General features: G+C 33.8%; 1 protein-coding gene across 6 annotated transcripts in view; it reads right to left on the bottom strand.

Moving 5' to 3' along the window:
• cdk5rap2 (CDK5 regulatory subunit associated protein 2) overlaps window positions 1-18,900 on the bottom strand; it is a 93,949-nt gene that overhangs the window by 21,234 nt on the left and 53,815 nt on the right. For 5 of the 6 annotated variants that reach the window (XM_056446897.1, XM_056446895.1, XM_056446896.1 and 2 more), the window contains exons 32-37: window positions 17,280-18,831; window positions 15,707-15,811; window positions 12,472-12,868; window positions 10,056-10,276; window positions 7,849-7,909; window positions 4,713-4,912 (exon numbers count right to left, since the gene is read on the bottom strand). In XM_056446897.1, coding sequence (XP_056302872.1) covers window positions 4,713-4,912; window positions 7,849-7,909; window positions 10,056-10,276; window positions 12,472-12,868; window positions 15,707-15,811; window positions 17,280-18,831 — 2,536 coding nt within the window. The remainder of the gene's footprint in view (window positions 1-4,712; window positions 4,913-7,848; window positions 7,910-10,055; window positions 10,277-12,471; window positions 12,869-15,706; window positions 15,812-17,279; window positions 18,832-18,900) is intronic. The other variant, XM_056446901.1, reaches the window with a different exon arrangement.

Raw genomic sequence — 18,900 nt, 5'->3', positions numbered from 1 at the left:
TAACTTTATATTTTGTCTATTTATTGTTAACCAAGCAAAATATGGACATAAACTGAATCAACTGAATTTTGTTTCATATCAAGCTTCACAATCTCTTACAATAGTTTCCGTGCTAGATAAAACTATTTACTAGACATTACACATTTACTAATCCTGAAATTTAAAAAATGAAAATCATGCAAACAGAAATAATAAATAACAAAATATGTGATAAATCCACAAAACAATACATAAACAACAACTACAAGAAATATAGTAATAGTAAAATAATAATAGGCAGAAGAGAAATAAATAATAATTAATTATTTATAAATATTTTTATTATTATAATAAATAGAAAAATAATAAGAAATAGAAATAATAAGAAATAAAAAATTATAATAATAATAATAAATATTAAGAAAATAATAGGAATAATAACAAAAATAAATAAATAAAAATAAGAAAAAATATTAAGAAAAATAAATAACGTTATATAGACAAATGTGTACATTAAAGCTCTGGACTTCAGCAGCTGACAAAATCTCCGTGCACAAAGCAATGACCAGGATCCAGAATGATTGCCTTATTTTGTAAAATTGTATTCTATTGATCTCATTCTTGATACTGTGCATTTATTTTTTATGTTTTTTTTCTGTTAACTTCTATTCATTGGACACCCTAGTTTAATTAAATTAATTAGTTGAATTCAGATATGTCATTATATTGTTTTTTTCAGCCTGTATGCTTTGTTAACAATATTAATAATAAAATATATATATAAAAAAACATTATATAAAAAAAAATTAACACCTAAACCTATCCTATAATTCAAGACAACAATGCATCAACACCACTTAAAGTGGACAGTCAATGAAAAAAGTAACGGTCATATTCATATCTATTTATTTGACACCCTAGTTTAATTAAATTAATTAGTTGAATTCAGATATGTCATTATATTGTTTTTTTCAGCCTGTATGCTTTGTTAACAATATTAATAATAAAATATATATATAAAAAAACATTATATAAAAAAAATTAACACCTAAACCTATCCTATAATTCAAGACAACAATGCATCAACACCACTTAAAGTGGACAGTCAATGAAAAAAGTAACGGTCATATTCATATCTATTTATTTGACACCCTAGTTTAATTAAATTAATTAGTTGAATTCAGATATGTCATTATATTGTTTTTTTCAGCCTGTATGCTTTGTTAATAATAATAATAAAATATATATATATATCAAATAAACATTATATAAAAAAAATTAACACCTAAGCCTATCCTATAATTCAAGACAACAATGCATCAACACCACTTAAAGTGGACAGTCAATGAAAAAAGTAACGGTCATATTTTACCTTCCTGTTTGGAGGCTTTTAACACCTTCCTCCATCTTCCACGAGAGACTCCATTATGAACCACAATTTGTTCACTCATGTCCAGAACTGAACTACTGTTAAACTCACTATAACACTAATACAATATATCAATACAGTTTCAATAACAATAACACTAAGATCGTCAGTCCAAAACAAACTGCAAACACAGTGAAGTCCACCACATCTCCAATCTCTCCATCTATTGTCTTCCTGCTGCTGGAAACCTGAACTAGGTCACTTTTAAACCAAGACTAGCTGAACCAAATTCCTCCTGTTAGCTAGTGCAGCGAGAGTTAATCCAGAGTTTAAAGAGTTAATCCAGCGTTTAGTCTCGATCTGCCATTAATAAAGAGTAAAATCTATCTGTTTGAGACTCAACACACTCGATCATGGCTCTTAAAGGCTCTCAGGAGGGCAGAGGAGATAACAGAGTGTCCTGAATAATGTATTTCTAAGAGCCAGTAACAGGACACCAGCCACAGCTCCTGTCGTTTCACTACTCAACTCCAAACACTCAAGCCGCAGATTAACAGAAAAGGATGAATGCATATTTAATATATCAGAGGATATACTTTCTAGATTCTCTTGTTCACAGCAGGCACTCAAACGAGAGTACATCACCCTTATATAATAAATAATTTGACACTAAGATAATAATGAGATGTAAACGCTTTATATTTCCAGTACACATTATATTTAAAGAATAAGACATTAAACACAAAAAAAGGAAAAAAATACAAATAAAAATACAGTTGAAGTCAGAATTATTAGCCCCCATTTGATTGATTTTTTTTTTCTTTTTAAATATTTCCCAAATGATGTTTAACAGAGCAAGGAAATTTTCACAGTATGTCTGATAATATTTTTTCTTCTGGAGAAAGTCTTATTTGTTTTATTTTGGCTAGAATAAAAGCAGTTTTTAATTTTTAGAAAAACATTTTAAGGTCAATATTATTAGCTCCTTTAAGCTATATTTTTTCAATAGTCTACAGAACAAACCATCGTTATAAGATAACTTGCCTAATTACCCTAACCTGCCTAGTTAACCTAATTAACCTAGTTAAGCCTTTAAATGTCACTAAGCTGTATAAAAGTGTCTTGAAAAATATCTAGTCAAATATTATTTACTGTCATCATGGCAAAGATAGAAATGATCATTAGAAATGGAGTTATCAAAACTATTACGTTTAGAAATGTGTTGAACAAATCTTTTCTCCGTTTAACAGAAATTGGGGAAAAAATAAACGGGGGGGGCTAATAATTCAGGTGGGCTAATATTTCTGACTTCAACTGTGTGTGTATATATATATATATATATATATATATATATATATATATATATATATATATATATATATATATATATATATATATATATATATATATATATATATATATATATATATATATATATATAAATAAAGAAAGACATTAAAAAAACGTTTTTAACTTATACACAAATATATAACATGTAATTTTGTTTTTACCTTTAAAAAAGATTTTTAAAAAATTGCTTAACCACATTTCTCAGTAGCGTGGCAGTAGCGTCTCTACTTTCTAAATCAAAAAGCTTTAGAAAGTAGCGCAGTAGCATCCACACATGCTACAAGTACTGACCGCGGACTCACGGAGCTGTTCTTCCTGTTTTATAGTGGTCGACAACAAAGTTTTTGGTGCGTTACTGCCACCTTTCCTAATGGTGACGTCAACAACCAATTAGGCTAGCAAGTTGCTTAATGGAAAGATGACTGATAAAGAGGAGTTATTTTTGACCATACCTCGAGAAGTACATGTTAAGACGCAATAACGATAATTCAGATGCTGTACTTTAGTTAAAGCTGACTTGATTTTTATTTGTCCTTAGTTAGTTGAGTTGGTTTTAATCAGCTGTGCGTGTAGCTCCACCTTTTGGTACCTTTTCTCATGTTTAGTACCCTTTCGAAAGGGTGCTGAAAAAGTGGTACAGTACTTTACGGTTCGGTATGCCTTTTGACAGTGGAAAAGGCCGTAAAAGCATACCAAAACGTACCACTCAGTTGAAACGGGCCATATGTAGTGTAATTCATTAATGAAGAGTTGTAAATATACATACAATATAATGCTCATTCCTAAATATTTCCCTTTACTATTAATTAATATAGTATTTTAAATGTGTTACACCTGGTTTTATTGGATTTTTAGTTTTTTCTTTTACATACTTTGTTTCCGTTTAGTACAGCATATTATTTGCAGTAAATAACAACTAAAAATTCTGCCTCATATGTTTCATTAACAGTTTTCTTCATCACTAAAATATGATTGACTTGGATTTAAGTTACCTCGATTTAAAAATGAAACTTTTGCCAAGCAGCTTTTAGCTTAGCTTGCTACATTTCCCAGGGGGTAGCTTTTAGTGTAATTAAGCTACATTTTAAGTAGAGTAGCTAATAGCTTAGCACACTACATTTTTCAAGTAGCTTGCCCAACACTGATATATATGTATATATAAGGCAGATTAATCAAAAGCAGACAATAAAATCAAATCAAAAAAAAATAAAATGTAAATAATTAAATGAATTATTACGCTTATTTTATTTATCTTAAACCAGGAATGGCTGTTATGGACTTTATATCACAATGTTTTCTGGTATTTACTGCAATAACAATAATTTTGAAATAATTTCTATGTATCCAATAAGAGATCATAGTTTGTTTTTAATCATAAAAAAGATTAATGATGAGTGTTAGTATTATGGCTTCTATTTAACTATAACAACACTATCTGGATCTGTCTTCAGGTCAGGAGTTCAGTGTGAGAAATAAACAGGAGCTCAACCTGATAAATGATTCAGCTTGCTTTAAAAGCCTTTAACTGAGATTAAATTCCTCTATTAACACAAGAGTCCAATTTGGTTGCATGAAACATTGAAAAACTTTATTGGAAGGATGTTAATGAATGTTTCAGTCGAATTTCACATCCTGCTGTTTTTGCTGGGACACTTTTTCAGATATTTCTCAAATGATGCTTAACAGAGCAAGGACATTTTCACAGTATTTCCTATATTTTTTCTTCTGGAGAAAGTCTTATTTTTTATTTCAGCTAGAATAAAAGCAGTTTTAAATTTTATTTAAAAACATTTTAAGGTCAAAATTATTAGCCCTCTTAAGCTATATTTTTAAAGCAATTTTTTTTCAATTGTTCACAGAAAAAACACTGCTATACAATGACTTGCCTAATTACCCTAACTTGCCTAATTAACCTAGTTAAGCCTTTAAATGTCTCTTTAAGCTAGTGTCTTGAAAAATATCTAGTCAAATAGTATGTGCTGTCATCATGCCAAAGATAAAATAAATCAGTTACCTGTGTTCCTTGTGTGAGGCCTGCTGGGAGTGTGTCTGCGCTGAGCAGGAGGGCTGTCCTGACAAGAAGACGTGCCATCATTAGACAGTATGTCACTCATCTCAGAGTCTGAGTGCTGGTGCATTCTGGGAGCCTGGATTTGCAGTTGGTGTTGCAGAGCTTGAATAAGCTTCTCTTTCTCCTGGAGTTCTGCAGAGAGTCTGACATAAACACCAACACATCACAACAAGAAGAATGAAACTCTCTGGAAACAATGAGAGAGACACAATAAAACAAAGTAACGATCAACACAACTACAACAACACCACTCAAAAAAAAAGAAAAGAAGATGAGGCTGTAAAAAAGTAAAGCTAAATCCCAAATCATATACTCATATTTAGTTTTTAAAACATTTTGTTAGAAGTCTTCTAAGTCGTATTTACTTAACAGTAAAATTGTGAAATGTTTTAATGATTTAAAATGACTTTTTTTCTATTTTAAATGCATTTTAAAATCTAATTAATCACTTGTGGTAAAATTCATCATTATTAAAGTAATATTGTCAAAAGTATCGACTTCGGTATCAAACAATATTTAAAATCAGGGAAAGTTATTTTATGAAGTAATGCATTACAATACTGAGTTACTCCCCAAAAAAGTAACTAGTTGCTTTACTTTTTATGGTAAATAATGTGTTATATTAATTTTGAGTTACTTTTACATTACTTTTTATTACCTGGCTGAGGCTTGATCTCTTTCAGAGCTTGTTTTCTTTTTTTTTCTTTCTTTTTTTAAACAGAGCAGCTCTGCAAATAACAACACACTGTATAACCTACACCTTCATTTACACATCAAAAAAACATTAAAAAATATACTTCCATATATACAGATTATTGGAAGTTTCAAGCAATGTGTTTGCTACTTTTGTACTATTTGCCTTAAGTAAAATTACTGTCCATTGAGACAATCCCCTTTTCTTCGATGCGTTTAAAATAACAAACACATTCTCTCATTGACTGCGTGATTCATTGACTTTAATTTTAATTCAGCAATTTATTTTTTAAAAGCGAATTAAACTAAAAAGTTCATTTTAAAAAAGTAACTCAAATATTATTACTTATTTTTTTTTTAAAGTAATGCATTACTTGTTACTAAGAAAAGTAATATTATTACGTAACTTGCGTTTCCCTCAACTCTGCTTAAATTTTTAAAACTTTTTAAAAACTTTTCCCGCCATAATTCAATCACTGTTGAGCAGGTTCTTAGGGTGCTTTCACACCTGTAGATCGATTGTTTTGCTCCAAAACAGGGATTAAAATTGTTACAATGTTGCTCTTTGTTCTTGGTGTGGTTCGCTTTCACACGGCAAAGTTTCTAAACGGACCAAAAGAGCTAAATGTGCGAGTAAACTCTCGTCACATTGGTCAGAGTTTCACAATTTATTTTGCAGAGTCCTTATTTTAATTTATGGCAATAAGACAAGCAAAAAGCTGCGGTTTCATTTTGAATATTGACACCCACAGATATAGTCACCAAATATAAATCAAAGGTAAGACTTTATTATACATAGCCGCTGGCTGGAATTATGCATTATAAGCTTTACGTTATAGAGAGAAATAACAGACTGCAGTTCGGTCAGTTTTCCTAACAGATAAACGGCTCTCATTAATAGTTCAGCATGCTTTCACTTTCGTATTTGAGGTGAAACACACATTTACTATTAGGAATGACATCCCGTCCTACTAATAATTCTCTCTTCATATGGCCGTATTTGCATATTACATATCCATAATACACCATGATACAGCCTAGTTCGGATCGTTTTGCTTTCTCACGACAATCAATCAGCTCCAGAGATTGTTTTAATCGAGCCTGGACCACCTCATTCAGGCATTCTCGGACAGATTATTTTGGCACAGATCCGAGCGCCATTGCTGGATTCACATATGCCAAACGAACCACGCTAACTGGGCAAACGAGACAGGTTCCAAGACTAACATCTAGGCGTGAAAGCACCCTCAATCACCAGATTGGCCATTATGTTCACATGTTTTAAGAACCTGCTCGACAGCACTCATATTTTAGTGGAAAATCAACAATTCCAAAATTTCAATATCAAATGGTTCAGGTCTGTACTTTTTTTTTTACATTTCAGTATTGACTGGTACCAAAGTTTGCACTTTTGACAACCCTAGTCTTGAGTATTGCATGATCTTTCAGAAATCATACTAATATGCTGATAAATATTTTAAAAGAAAAAATGTTTAAAAAAAAGATTTAAAAATGTTCAGGTTGTATAAAATGTTTATTAAAAGTTTTCATTAGTGAATGTATTTTCTAACACAAATTAAAAACGAACAATACTTTCACATCATTTATTAGTCGAAGTTCAATACTTACTGAAGCATTATTAAAATCTAAATTCATGCTTGTTGACATTAGTTAATGCACCGATGAACAACTTTGTTTCATGAACGTTAACAAAGACGAATACTGTAATAACTGTATCGTTCATAGTAGTAAATACATTAAGTAACACTAATACTTCATTGTAATGTGCTACCATTTTTTGTAACATTATAAATTCCTTTACTATCACTAATGATTAATTTAATGCATCCTTGCAGAATAAATACATCAGTTTCTTTCCCAAAAAATGGAAGGTGTAATTTACAACACTTTAAAGCATGTATATGAAATGGGATTAGAGCCTAGAACTAAAAGAAAAGGCCGTCACCTGAATAAAAAAAGCAAAAACAAAAGCTCAATTGACTAAGAAAGATGTGCACTGTAGAGATAACAGACACACAGCACTGCACACGGCCCTTACATGCAGCACTCACAGATCAACGTAATGCTGTGTGCTAATGGCGAGATTCTGGTTCTGTCTGCATAAATAAATCATCTGGAGCTGCTGCTGATCTCTGTCGCCCTCTATCTGAGAGCGCAGGCACTGCAGCTCCTCAAACACCCAATCACAATCACTGTCAGGAGGAAGCCAGACTACAGCGTCAAACACCAGCTGGGTTAATGGGTAAAAGCAGCTACAGCGCAACCATGAACTTTTATTCCATTCTTATGACACTTTCCTGAGATGTTAGCATTTGTTAGATCATTGTGCATTTGCAAGTATGAAATGTAAAGCTGTTTTTATTACCTGTGCATCATTTCTTGCTCCGCCCCCGCCTCATTTTCCACACCCACACCTCCTGTAGAAACTAAAGGGTAACAGAAAAGACCTTTATACAACAACAAACTTATTCTACAACATTATTTCGTGTTTAATTGGCAATAGAATACTAATTTAAGAAAGTAAATGTATTTTACTGTATTTGTTGCATTTAAAATACACGCTGAAGAGTTGCATGAGCATCTGCTTATGACTTTAGTTTACAACATGGGCCGAATTCCATAGGCCAATAGGCCTCAGTTTTAAATTTAGGGGTGCACTCACACTAGGCTATCCGAACCGTGCCTGGGTGTGTTTCCCGGTTCGTTTGACAAGTATGAGTGCTCTGAGTCGGACCCAGGCACGGCTCTGGCCCGGTTGGTGCTTGGTTGGGCTTTGACGTGGTACGCTTGTAGTGTGACCGCAAAGCGTGCCTGAGCATGAAACTGAAGACGAGACGTCACTTTGTTTCATATGGAATTATTAATCATACTTGCTTTTCAATTAAGCAAACTGTCATAGTTCATTAAAGATGCAAACACCTTCAGAAAACCTCCTAATACCTGCAGCACAAGGACTTTTATGATAATTTATGAGCATTAAAAGTGGTGGATCTGTTCGGCAGAATATTTAACTGCGTGTCACTGCATCCCAAAGGACTAAAAATAATACAAAACGCTATTAAAGCTAAAACTAAAGCAATGTCCATTGTGCAGAGCAAGAGCGCTTCTCTTCCTGTTAAACAGAAGAGTCGCATCATCGATGAAGTAAGCGTGCTCCGGCTCGGAATGTAAAATGCCGTGTGAGTGCAGGCCGGCAGGGGAGAGGGGACAAGTGGGCTTCGGCACAGTTCAAAGCAACTTTATCTAGTGTGAGTATGCCCATAGAACTCACTTTCACAAAGCACTTCAGCCCTAAAACCAATTCCTAAATCAGTGAAACATTTGAGGACTCATAAGTCACTGAGCCTGAAACACAAACTATCCTAACATTTTTAAAATATCTGACCACAATGAGCTTTTGATAAGTTCTGACCTCGCAAAGGTATTCCTACATGTTGAGCAATATGTTTTCAAATTTATTTTAAATTTAGTAGATTTTTAAAAATTTATTTTTATATTTTCATATATATATTTATGTATGTATTTATGTATATATGTATGTATGGAAATGTGTGTTCTATAAATACAAATTTGGCCATTTATCTATATTTCTCGATACACTTAATTTGTAAGGATTTAAAATTGTAATAATTTAAAAGCATTTAATATTTTAAGCATTTAAAAAAAAAAAAAAAAAGCATTTTTCGTCTACGAAAAAACATTAAATTGTAACATTTAAAGAAATTTAATTAATATGTAGAACATTAAAAGTCAAGGAACATACTTTCTAGAATGCAATGCTTCATGTAAACTTTATTCGAATATGGCAACATTTCTATTTTTAAACCTTAAGATAACCTCTAACTAAAAACTGCTACTAAAAATTATATATCTTAAGTGGAATAAGGGTCCAGAAGTGTAATTTAGCACCACCAGGTTTTCATTCATTAAGTAAAATTTTAAAATTTTGAATCCAATTTTGCAAAAGAACATCTTAACTTTATTATAGACTGCACATTAAATTTAACTTAAATCTATTTTATTAGGATTAATCGTTTGAAATGTACCATCCAGTTTTCGAGGGGGTCCCATTGCGGGAGGTCACATTGTTGCACATATTACTTTTATATCTCAATTTCTCACGAATAACATTTGAACAAAATGTTGATCATGCAATCCACGCAAGAAGTCAGAATTTTTAGCCCCCTGAATTATTAGCCCCCCTGTATATTTTTTAACAGAGAGAAGATTTTTCCAACACATTTCTAAACTTAATAGTTTTAATAATTTTATCTTTGCCATGATGACAGTAAATAATATTTGACTAGATATTTTTCAAGATACTAGTATTTAGCTTAAATTGACATTTAAAGCCTTAACTAGGTTAATTAGGCAAGTTAGAATAATTAGGCAAGTCATTGTATAATGATGGTTTGTTCTGTAGACTATCAGAAAAAAATATTGCTTTAAATTATATTGATCTTAAAATGGTTTAAAAAAAATAAAACTGCTTTTATTCTAGCCGAAATAAAGCAAATAAGACTTTCACAGGAGGGCTAATCATTATGACTTCAACTGTATGTGTGTGTTTACCCTGCTCTAGTCTCTCTAGCAGACTCAGACTGCGGTCCAGTTGCTCTCTGAGTTGAGTTCCCTGATCAGAGTGCATGTCAGTGGGCTGAAGTAAGTCCTCCAGAGCCCCTCTGAGCTCCAGCAGCTGTTTCCGCTGTTCCAGTCCCAAACCACGAGACACGCGGATCTGCTCCCGAAGCTCACACAACTCACGTGCCTGAGACTGCACCAGAGACTCGATTCTGCACAGAGAGAAATTACAATTAACAAATAGGGAACATTTAGCAATAAGTTGATCTGTTGATCCAATCGATAAGTTGATCCCATCTAAAAATCAAACCTGTATGAGTTTTCTGATAAACATAAAAAAATGTATATATTTCCCGGTCTCCACTAACTTCTATAGCACAGAAAAGAAGTATAAAAGTAAATAGCAAACTAATAGAAAAGAAAAGTCAAGCTAAAATAGCTTGGTTACCCATGTTCTTTCAGGATTACACAGAACATTTTTTGAAGCCTAAAGTTACTCATTTTGCTGCAGTTTTTCTCAAAATCTGCAAAAGTATTTGCAACATTTCACATTGTTTTGCAATGAAAGTATACTTATTTTTACGATTATGTTTTGCTTAAATGGCACTGGGTTTGTAATTTTTCATAAAGAAAACAAAATAGTGAAAGAAACTTCATATTTGATATATTTTTTTAAAGTCCACTCATCTTCAACCCCTTCATAAAGATATTAAAATAATTTAAAGAAATCAAAAAGTTTTAAAAAGTTCTCTTCTATGTTATCAAAATTATAGCTAAAGCCAGATTATTGGGATATTTAGAGCATTAAATTACTATGCATTTCATGTAATTTATCTGCTTTACTATTCTGAAAATATAACAAGTTTACGTTTTTAACATTAAAATTAAAAAAGCAACTATGTTTTGCCATTTGTTTGATTTTGTGTCAAATTCTGTGATTGCGGAATTGCTCAATTTTAGAGGGACTGACATAATAAAAATAATGCACACTCAAAATTAAAGATACAAAATCTGTCACTGGGGTGGTACCTTTACCATACAGGTGGACATCAGTACCTTTAGGGTAGACTTTTGTACGTTTAAAGTACTATGAGGTGCACATTAGTCCTTTTTAGTTATTTATAGATCCCTTCAAGGATAAAAATGTACTTTTTGAAAAGGTAATGCCCCAGTGACAAATTCTGTACCTTTATTTATGAGTAATTATAAAGATATAATCTTTGTTGTTCAGCAAAAAAATATATATTTATATAGTTTGACGTAATTAACATTACAAACACATTGCAAAAAATGCTTTTTTTGGTTTTTGACTTGTTTCTAAAAATATCAAAATATTCTTGAAAATCAAGAGGACTTTTCAAGACAAGTAAAATTGCCTTGTTTGTTTTCAGAAATAAGTCAAATTTAAGTGAGTTTTTCCTTAATACAAACTAAATAATCTGCCAGTGGGGCAAGAAAAATACTCTAGTTTTCGATATGATATAAGTTTATTTTACTTAACCCACTGGAAGATTACTTTGTTTGTTTTAAGGAAAAACTGGTCATGAAACCTCTATGACATGAATGGGAATGAGATTGTATGCATGCTTATGACAGCTGTCATTAAGTGTCATTCACTAGGTTATTACATTTTAAATGCAAAGATGACATTGTTTGTTATGACAACTTGACCATCAAATAAATCACAACCTGTTTTTATTTTTGTCATGACAACTTGACATTACCAAGACAACAAAACTTGTCATAAATCTGTCATAAACATGATTGTCATGAAGCCATTATAAGTGTCATGAATTTTATAACCACGTAATTATTTTTTCTTTTTGACCTCAACTACAGTGTTACAAGCTGAATTTGTCATTAAAACGTCATTTAATATTAATGACGGTGCAAAAATTAATATGACCGAGTAACACAAGACACTTTTAATGAGACATTTAAATGACAAATACAGTTTGTTTCACTGAAACGTGATCAGAAAAACATTCATGACAATTATTAAGACCTCATGACGATCGTGTCCATGACAGATTTATGACAAGTTATTTTGACCTGTTTATGTCAAGTTGCCATAACAAACAATGTCATCTTTGCACTTAAAATGACAAAACTGAGCAAATGACACGTAACAACAGTTGTCATAAGCACGCACAAAATTCCATTCATAACATGTCATGCCATGAATACAAAAGTTTCATGACAGTCTTATGAACACCCCCTTCAAGTAAAGTGTTACAGGAAAAACTTTAATTTTAATGACCTATTTCTGAAAACAAAACATATTTTACTTCTTGATATAAGATTTTGTTTTAGATATTTAAACTAGAAACAAGACATAAACTCTAAGTAAGAAAACTTATTTTGCAGTGTAAATCAGATATCATATAATTAAAAATGTTGATGATACCTGGAAGGAGAGCCTGGTTGACTGCTTCTGTTCAGGCTTCTCTCTCTCTCCAGCTCAGTGCTCAGCTGGGCGATCTGAGCCTTCATCATCTTTGTTTCCTCTTCTTCGCCTGCTGTGAGGTCAGAGGTCACACTTAGGAGCTCAGATGATAAAGACTTCTTCCTCAGCTGTCTCTGGAGGTGCTGGATGACTCTGTGCTGTCCTTCGATCTGCGATCGGAGCTGCTGAATGTGCATGTTGGAGTCGGCATGTGGTTCAGAGGGCTGAGGAGAGCTTAGGCCAGGAGATGAGGGGTACGAGGGGCTGGAGGCAGTGGTCATGTCTGGAGAAAACCTGTCCTGAGGGCCTGAGAGGACCGGAGAGAGAGCAGGAACCAACCGCAAAACACCATCCACATCTGAACAAACAGAGAAAGACAGAAATGGGATTTACTTAATTTACCCTTGTGGGATGTTTTCATCCATTCTGGGGTGATTTGAGTCTTAATTTGGCCACAACTTTATCTGTGTTTTAGCAAATCGAATGATTTTTGGTGAGAAATCTTATTTTGACACATATTTTGGGGAAAAAAAGCTTTGAAATATTTTTAAAAAATCAACACACTCTTGGCAAACTTACTATACTTTTATTATGTTAGTGGCTGGTTTTGCCCCATTGACTTTCATTACAATGAAATTTTTGATTGTAAAGACATGATCAACAGTAAAAATTACAAATTGTACCTCTTTCCAACAGGGAAACCATAAACAATTAAGAATGAATTATTATACACTGTCATGGTTTTGCAATCAACAAATGTCATTATAATGAAAGTCAATGGGGCAAAAACAGCCACCAAAATACCCAAAAAGTAGTCAATTTGATCAGAACACAAGGGTTAATAAATAAATAATTAACACACACCCAAACAATGGTGGAAGAAGGTTGCAATTTTCAGGGCAAGACGCCACATTAGTGATATTATAAAACCAGGAGTAACCATGATTTGGTCATGCAGAAAAAGTAAGGGATACCATGTTAAAGCACACATTATCAAACAATTAAGCAAGGGTAAGGAATAAGTGCACCCCAAAATTAAAATCCTGTCATTATTTACTTACTTTTACCCATGTTTTTTTTTTTGAGTATATGATATAATTGCATGTATACCTACACTTTATACCCATAAAAAATGGACGGATATATATGGATGGATGGATATATGAAGATGGATGGATGGCTATATATGGATGGATGGATGGATATATGGAGATGGATGAATATATGTGTATAGATGAATGAATTGATTCATATGGATGAATATATATATATATATATATATATATATATATATATATATATATATATATATATATATATATATATATATATATATATATATATAGTTGGATAGATATGTGAGGATGGATGGATGGATGGATGGATGGATGGATGGATGGATGGATGGATGGATGGATGGATGGATGGATGGATGGATGGATGGATGGATGGATGGATGGATGGATGGATCTATATGGATGGATATATCGAGATGAATATATGTAGATGGATGGATGGATATATAGATGGATGGATATATGTGTACTGTATAGATGGATGGATTGATAGATGGATAGATGGAAGAATGGAATGATACATATGGATGGATGAATATATATAGAGATGGATGGATGGATATACAGTTGAAGTCAGAAATATTAGCCGCCCTGAATTATTAGCCCCCATTTATTTTTTTCCCTAATTTCTGTTTAATGGAGAGAAGATTTTTTCAACATATTTCTAAACATAATAGTTTTAATAACTCATTTCTAATAACTGATTTATTTTATCTTTGCCATGATGACAGTAAATAATGTTTGACTAGATATTTTTCAAGACGCTTCTAAACAGCTTAAAGTAACATTTAAAGGCTTAACTAGGTTAATTAGGTTAACAAGGCAGGTTAGAGTAATTAGGCAAGATATTGTATAATGATGGTTTGTTCTGTAGACTATCGAAAAAAACAACAGCTTAAAGGGGCTAATAATATTGACCTTAAAATAATTTAAAAAAAATTAAAACTGCTTTTATTCTAGCCGAAATAAAACAAATAAGACTTTCTCCAGAAGAAAAAATATTATCAGACATACTGTGAAAATTTCCTTGCTCTGTTAAATGTCATTTGGGAAATATTCAATTCATCTTTATTTAAAAAAGAAAAAATATTTTAAAAAGAAGAAAAAAAAAAAAAAAAAAAAAATCAAAGGGGGGCTAATAATTCTGACTTCAACTGTATAGATGAATGGATATACGGAGATGGATATATATGGATGGGTAAATATATATGGCGATGAATGGATGAATACATAGATGGATGAATATATTTATATGGAGATGGATATATATGGAAATGGATGGATGAATGGATATATGGAGATAGATGGATATATGGAGATGGATGCATGGATATATGGATGGATGAATATATATGGCGATGGATGGGTGGATGGATATATATATATATATATGGATGAATATATATATGGAGATTAATGAATTGATGTATATATAGATGAATGAATATTTATTAAGATGAATGCATGGATGGATGGATGAATATAAATGGATGATATATGGAGATGGATGGATGAATATATATATGAATGGATGAATGGATGGATGGAGATAGATGGGTGGATATATATGAATGGATATATGAAGAGGGATAGATGAATGGATACGTATGCATTGATGGATCAAAACAAGTTAAAGGGATAGTCCACCCAAAAATAAAAATGTTGAACACAAACGAAGGTATACCTGAAAACCTGTAACCATTGACTTCCATAGTATTTGTTTCTCGCACTATAAAAGAATGGTTTCTTTTTAAACAGAATAAAGACCCTTAAATAGGTTTTAAACAAGTTCAGGGTGAGTAAATGATGACAGAATATCATTTTTTGGGGGAGTATTTGATCCCTTTAACATTCTTTGATAGTCCAACATAAAGCAGTTAAATAAAAACAGCCCAATAAATAAAATGTTAACAAAAATGACAGTATTTTGAATTTTGGCTTCAATTTCTCTTTAAAATACCCAAAGTGTTAAGTCACCATCTCTAAAAGTGATCACCAGTGTTCATTAGGAGCATGCAGTCAGTAACAGCAAAGCTTGGATCCTCAGTGAAGATCTAAAGTGGTCTTTCCATGCAGAAGTCATGCACTCTTGTTAAAACAAAGCGTTTCCCCCTGTCTACCTGTGCTACTGCCCTCCACTTCCGCCTCACTTCTTCCACTCGTTTCGTACCCAAGGTCCTGCACCTCCACCTGCACCCCTTTATCATCCCGTTCACCAGGGAGCACTACAGCACACACAGGGTTGAGAACAGCAGCCCGGATAGACAAATGAGCAGCAACAACTGATAATTATATGCATTTTATGTAAACGGCATGCTATATTGGTTTAAAATCATCAGAATTTATCTTTACTTTTTGGTGATTTAATATCAGCAGCTGTACTAAATAATTATACCTCAGTCTAAACAAAACTGTTTCCTCCTTGACCACAAGCTTCATATTCTGACCATATCAAGTTATATAAGACACAAAAGTTTGATAAATTAAATGGGATTTTTAATGAGCACAGAAAGTCAGGACCTCAGTTTAACGTCTCATCTGTAAGATGGCGCTCATTGACAGTACAATGCTCCCTTCACTATACTGGGGCATTAGGACTCACACAGACCGCAGGTTGAAGGCCCCCTGCAGGCCTCACTAACAGCACAGTCTCCCATTCAGGTAGTGACCAGGCTCAGCCCTGCTTAGCTTCAGTGAGTAACCAGTCTTGGGCTGCAGGGTGATACGGCTGTGGCTGCTATAGAAGTGGATGAATAATTGTTTGTGGACAATGCAGTTCCAACCTTGCAATTCCAGACTGATAAACTCTTTAATACAAAGTTTGCATTAAGTATTAATTTAAAAGTTAAGGATAGTTCACCCAAAAACGAAAGTTTTGGAACCACTTGAGAAAGAGCAAAGAGTGAGTAAATCTACATTTCTGAGTGAACTATTCAGGGTTTTGACAAAAATCAGGAGGCAGTTATGGTGATCTACAGACGCCAAGTCATGCTCAAGTACTGGTCATGTATCTAATTACATTTAATATTAGAATATATTTTACTTGACACGATTACAAATATAATGCAAAATGTGTTTATTTCAAGTAAGAACATTTTCATTATTGGATAAAACCTCTGCCTCATTTTAAGCAAGGCAAATCCCTGCCTTTAACTGAAACAGGAGCATTTTTGTTGTGTTTCTCAGTTATTATATGTCCTTTCAATTAACTTTAGTAAATGCTGTATGTAAATGTAAAACAAGATTTAAAAAAATAATAATTTAAAAGCCCCCACGTAAATGCTGAGGTGAAATATGCAAATAAAAGCAATCAGACTCTCCATTTTTTTGCAACCCCTGGGGTGATTAAGCTATATTAAAGACAGCAATAGAGTCAGATGCAGTAGATTGATTTTATAGCACCAGGTTAAACTTTCTGACATCTTTAAGGCACACATGAATTAAAAATAAATACAGGCCACAACTGAACATGGAGGATGGTCTCCGAGTGGCGTTCTCCAAAATTAAACTATGAATAGACTTGGGCCTATTAGTATGTGTGCTCCTTTGTGTGCAAGGTCTATGTATTTATAACCACCTCAGAGAACACTGGGGGTCGCGAGTCACTGGCATTGTTATTTTGGGCATCGTGGGTTGAAAAGTTTGGGAACCCCTGCATTAAAACTTCTAGATTGAGTTGCGTGTTGTTCTTACCTTTGTGCTGTTCAAAGTGTTTGTCCTTGTTTGAGGCATTGTGCACAGCAATGACTGACTGAGTGAGCGCCAGCTTCTCCTCTAATTTCTGACAGGCTCTCTGCCTCTCCTTCAGGGCCTTCTGCAAACTTTCAATCTGGGCATTTCTCTCCAGATTTTCAGTTCCAGGTGCATCTCCACCTCCTGCGCTTTGACCATGCCCACTAAGTTCTTTCTCAAGTCTGGCCATTTTCTGAGCGAGCTCATTATGAATATGAAGAAGCATCAAGAGGTTCTTATGAAGATTCTGGTGTGTGTAAGAGTCCAGAATGTTACATTGCTGCTGTGATTTAGAGCTCTCCGAGTTCTGAATGGGTGTGCTTGTCTTGTGTTGGTGTTTCTCAATGCAAGCTGGGTCCTCCAACATATCTCTTTCCAACAAGGCACATCGCAGCATCTCTAGCCACTGCTGCAACTCTGTACTGGACAAGTTCTCCACATGATTTGATTTTGAGCAAACATCTGCAAGGGACTGGACTGCACCTTCAGCAGCTGTAATGCACTTAGACAGGCATTCAGTTAACTGTTGACTCGACTGGACCTTTCCTTCCTGCAGTCCTGGAGTCAAATTCCCTTCTAGATCTGTGGATGCACCATTTTTAGTTGAACTCAACTTTTTAATGGTTGCTTCCGAAATCCAGAGTTTCTCCTGTAGTTCAGTGTTCAGCTTGCACTGCTGCAACACTGACTCCTGTAGTGCGTCCACTTGCCGCCGCAGGTCAGAATCCGGTCCAAACTTTGTATCAACTTCTAGTCTTTGAGGGTCTTTTGTCCCATCTATATTCTGCTGGGAAGATTTGACCTGACTGATCAAGTCCTCAAGCCTCTCACAGAGCACCTTTGTATCTGCCTGCCCTTGGTGCATTTGTCGGTTTGTTGTGTCCACATTTTTGAGTGATGCGATGGCAGACTGTGCCGTATTTAAGCAGTCCAAAAGCTGAGCATTGACTCTGTCTTTCTCCTCAACTGCCTTTTGCAGTTCTGCACAGCGTTGTTGCAATGTCACATCTCCTGTTTGACCAATTCCACACTCCGAGTCCAAGCTACAAGCGGTTAGGTATGCAATAGTGGATTCTGCTGCTTGCAGGGCCTCCAGGTACTCTCGATTGAGCTTGTCCTTCTCCTGTAATTCCACCTGCAGTTCATCCAACTCCTGAACTTGTTGCTTCAGGTGCGAGATTAGTTCCTCTTTCTCTTGGCATTCTTGATTCAACAACTCTAACTGTGCCATGAGCTCGGATTCAAGATAATCATCAGTGTTATTGTCTTGTTTTGTTACACTGGTTGGACTCAGCCGAGCATCTTTAACCTGGTCTATTTTGAGGTGTCCTTGCTGAGCTGATTTTGAGGACATCTTACTGTCAGTGCTGTAATCAGACTCTTCTGCCCCAGTGTGGTGGTCTTTTCTCATGGGTTGAATGTAGTCTGAATTTAGTTCACTCAGATCTTCAGAACTCTGTCCGGTACTCCTACTGGACCTCACAGGTACTGGAAGACGAGATTTCACATATGCCTAATACAAACAACATTATTTTACTGATTAGATCTTTTGAAACAAACGCAAAAAAAAAAAAGAAAAAAA

This window comes from Danio aesculapii, chromosome 21, assembly GCF_903798145.1.
Source record: "Danio aesculapii chromosome 21, fDanAes4.1, whole genome shotgun sequence".
Classification (NCBI taxonomy): Eukaryota; Metazoa; Chordata; class Actinopteri; order Cypriniformes; family Danionidae; genus Danio; species Danio aesculapii.
Note: the sequence above shows the minus strand (reverse complement) of the source record. Positions and strands in the feature narration are given on the sequence as shown.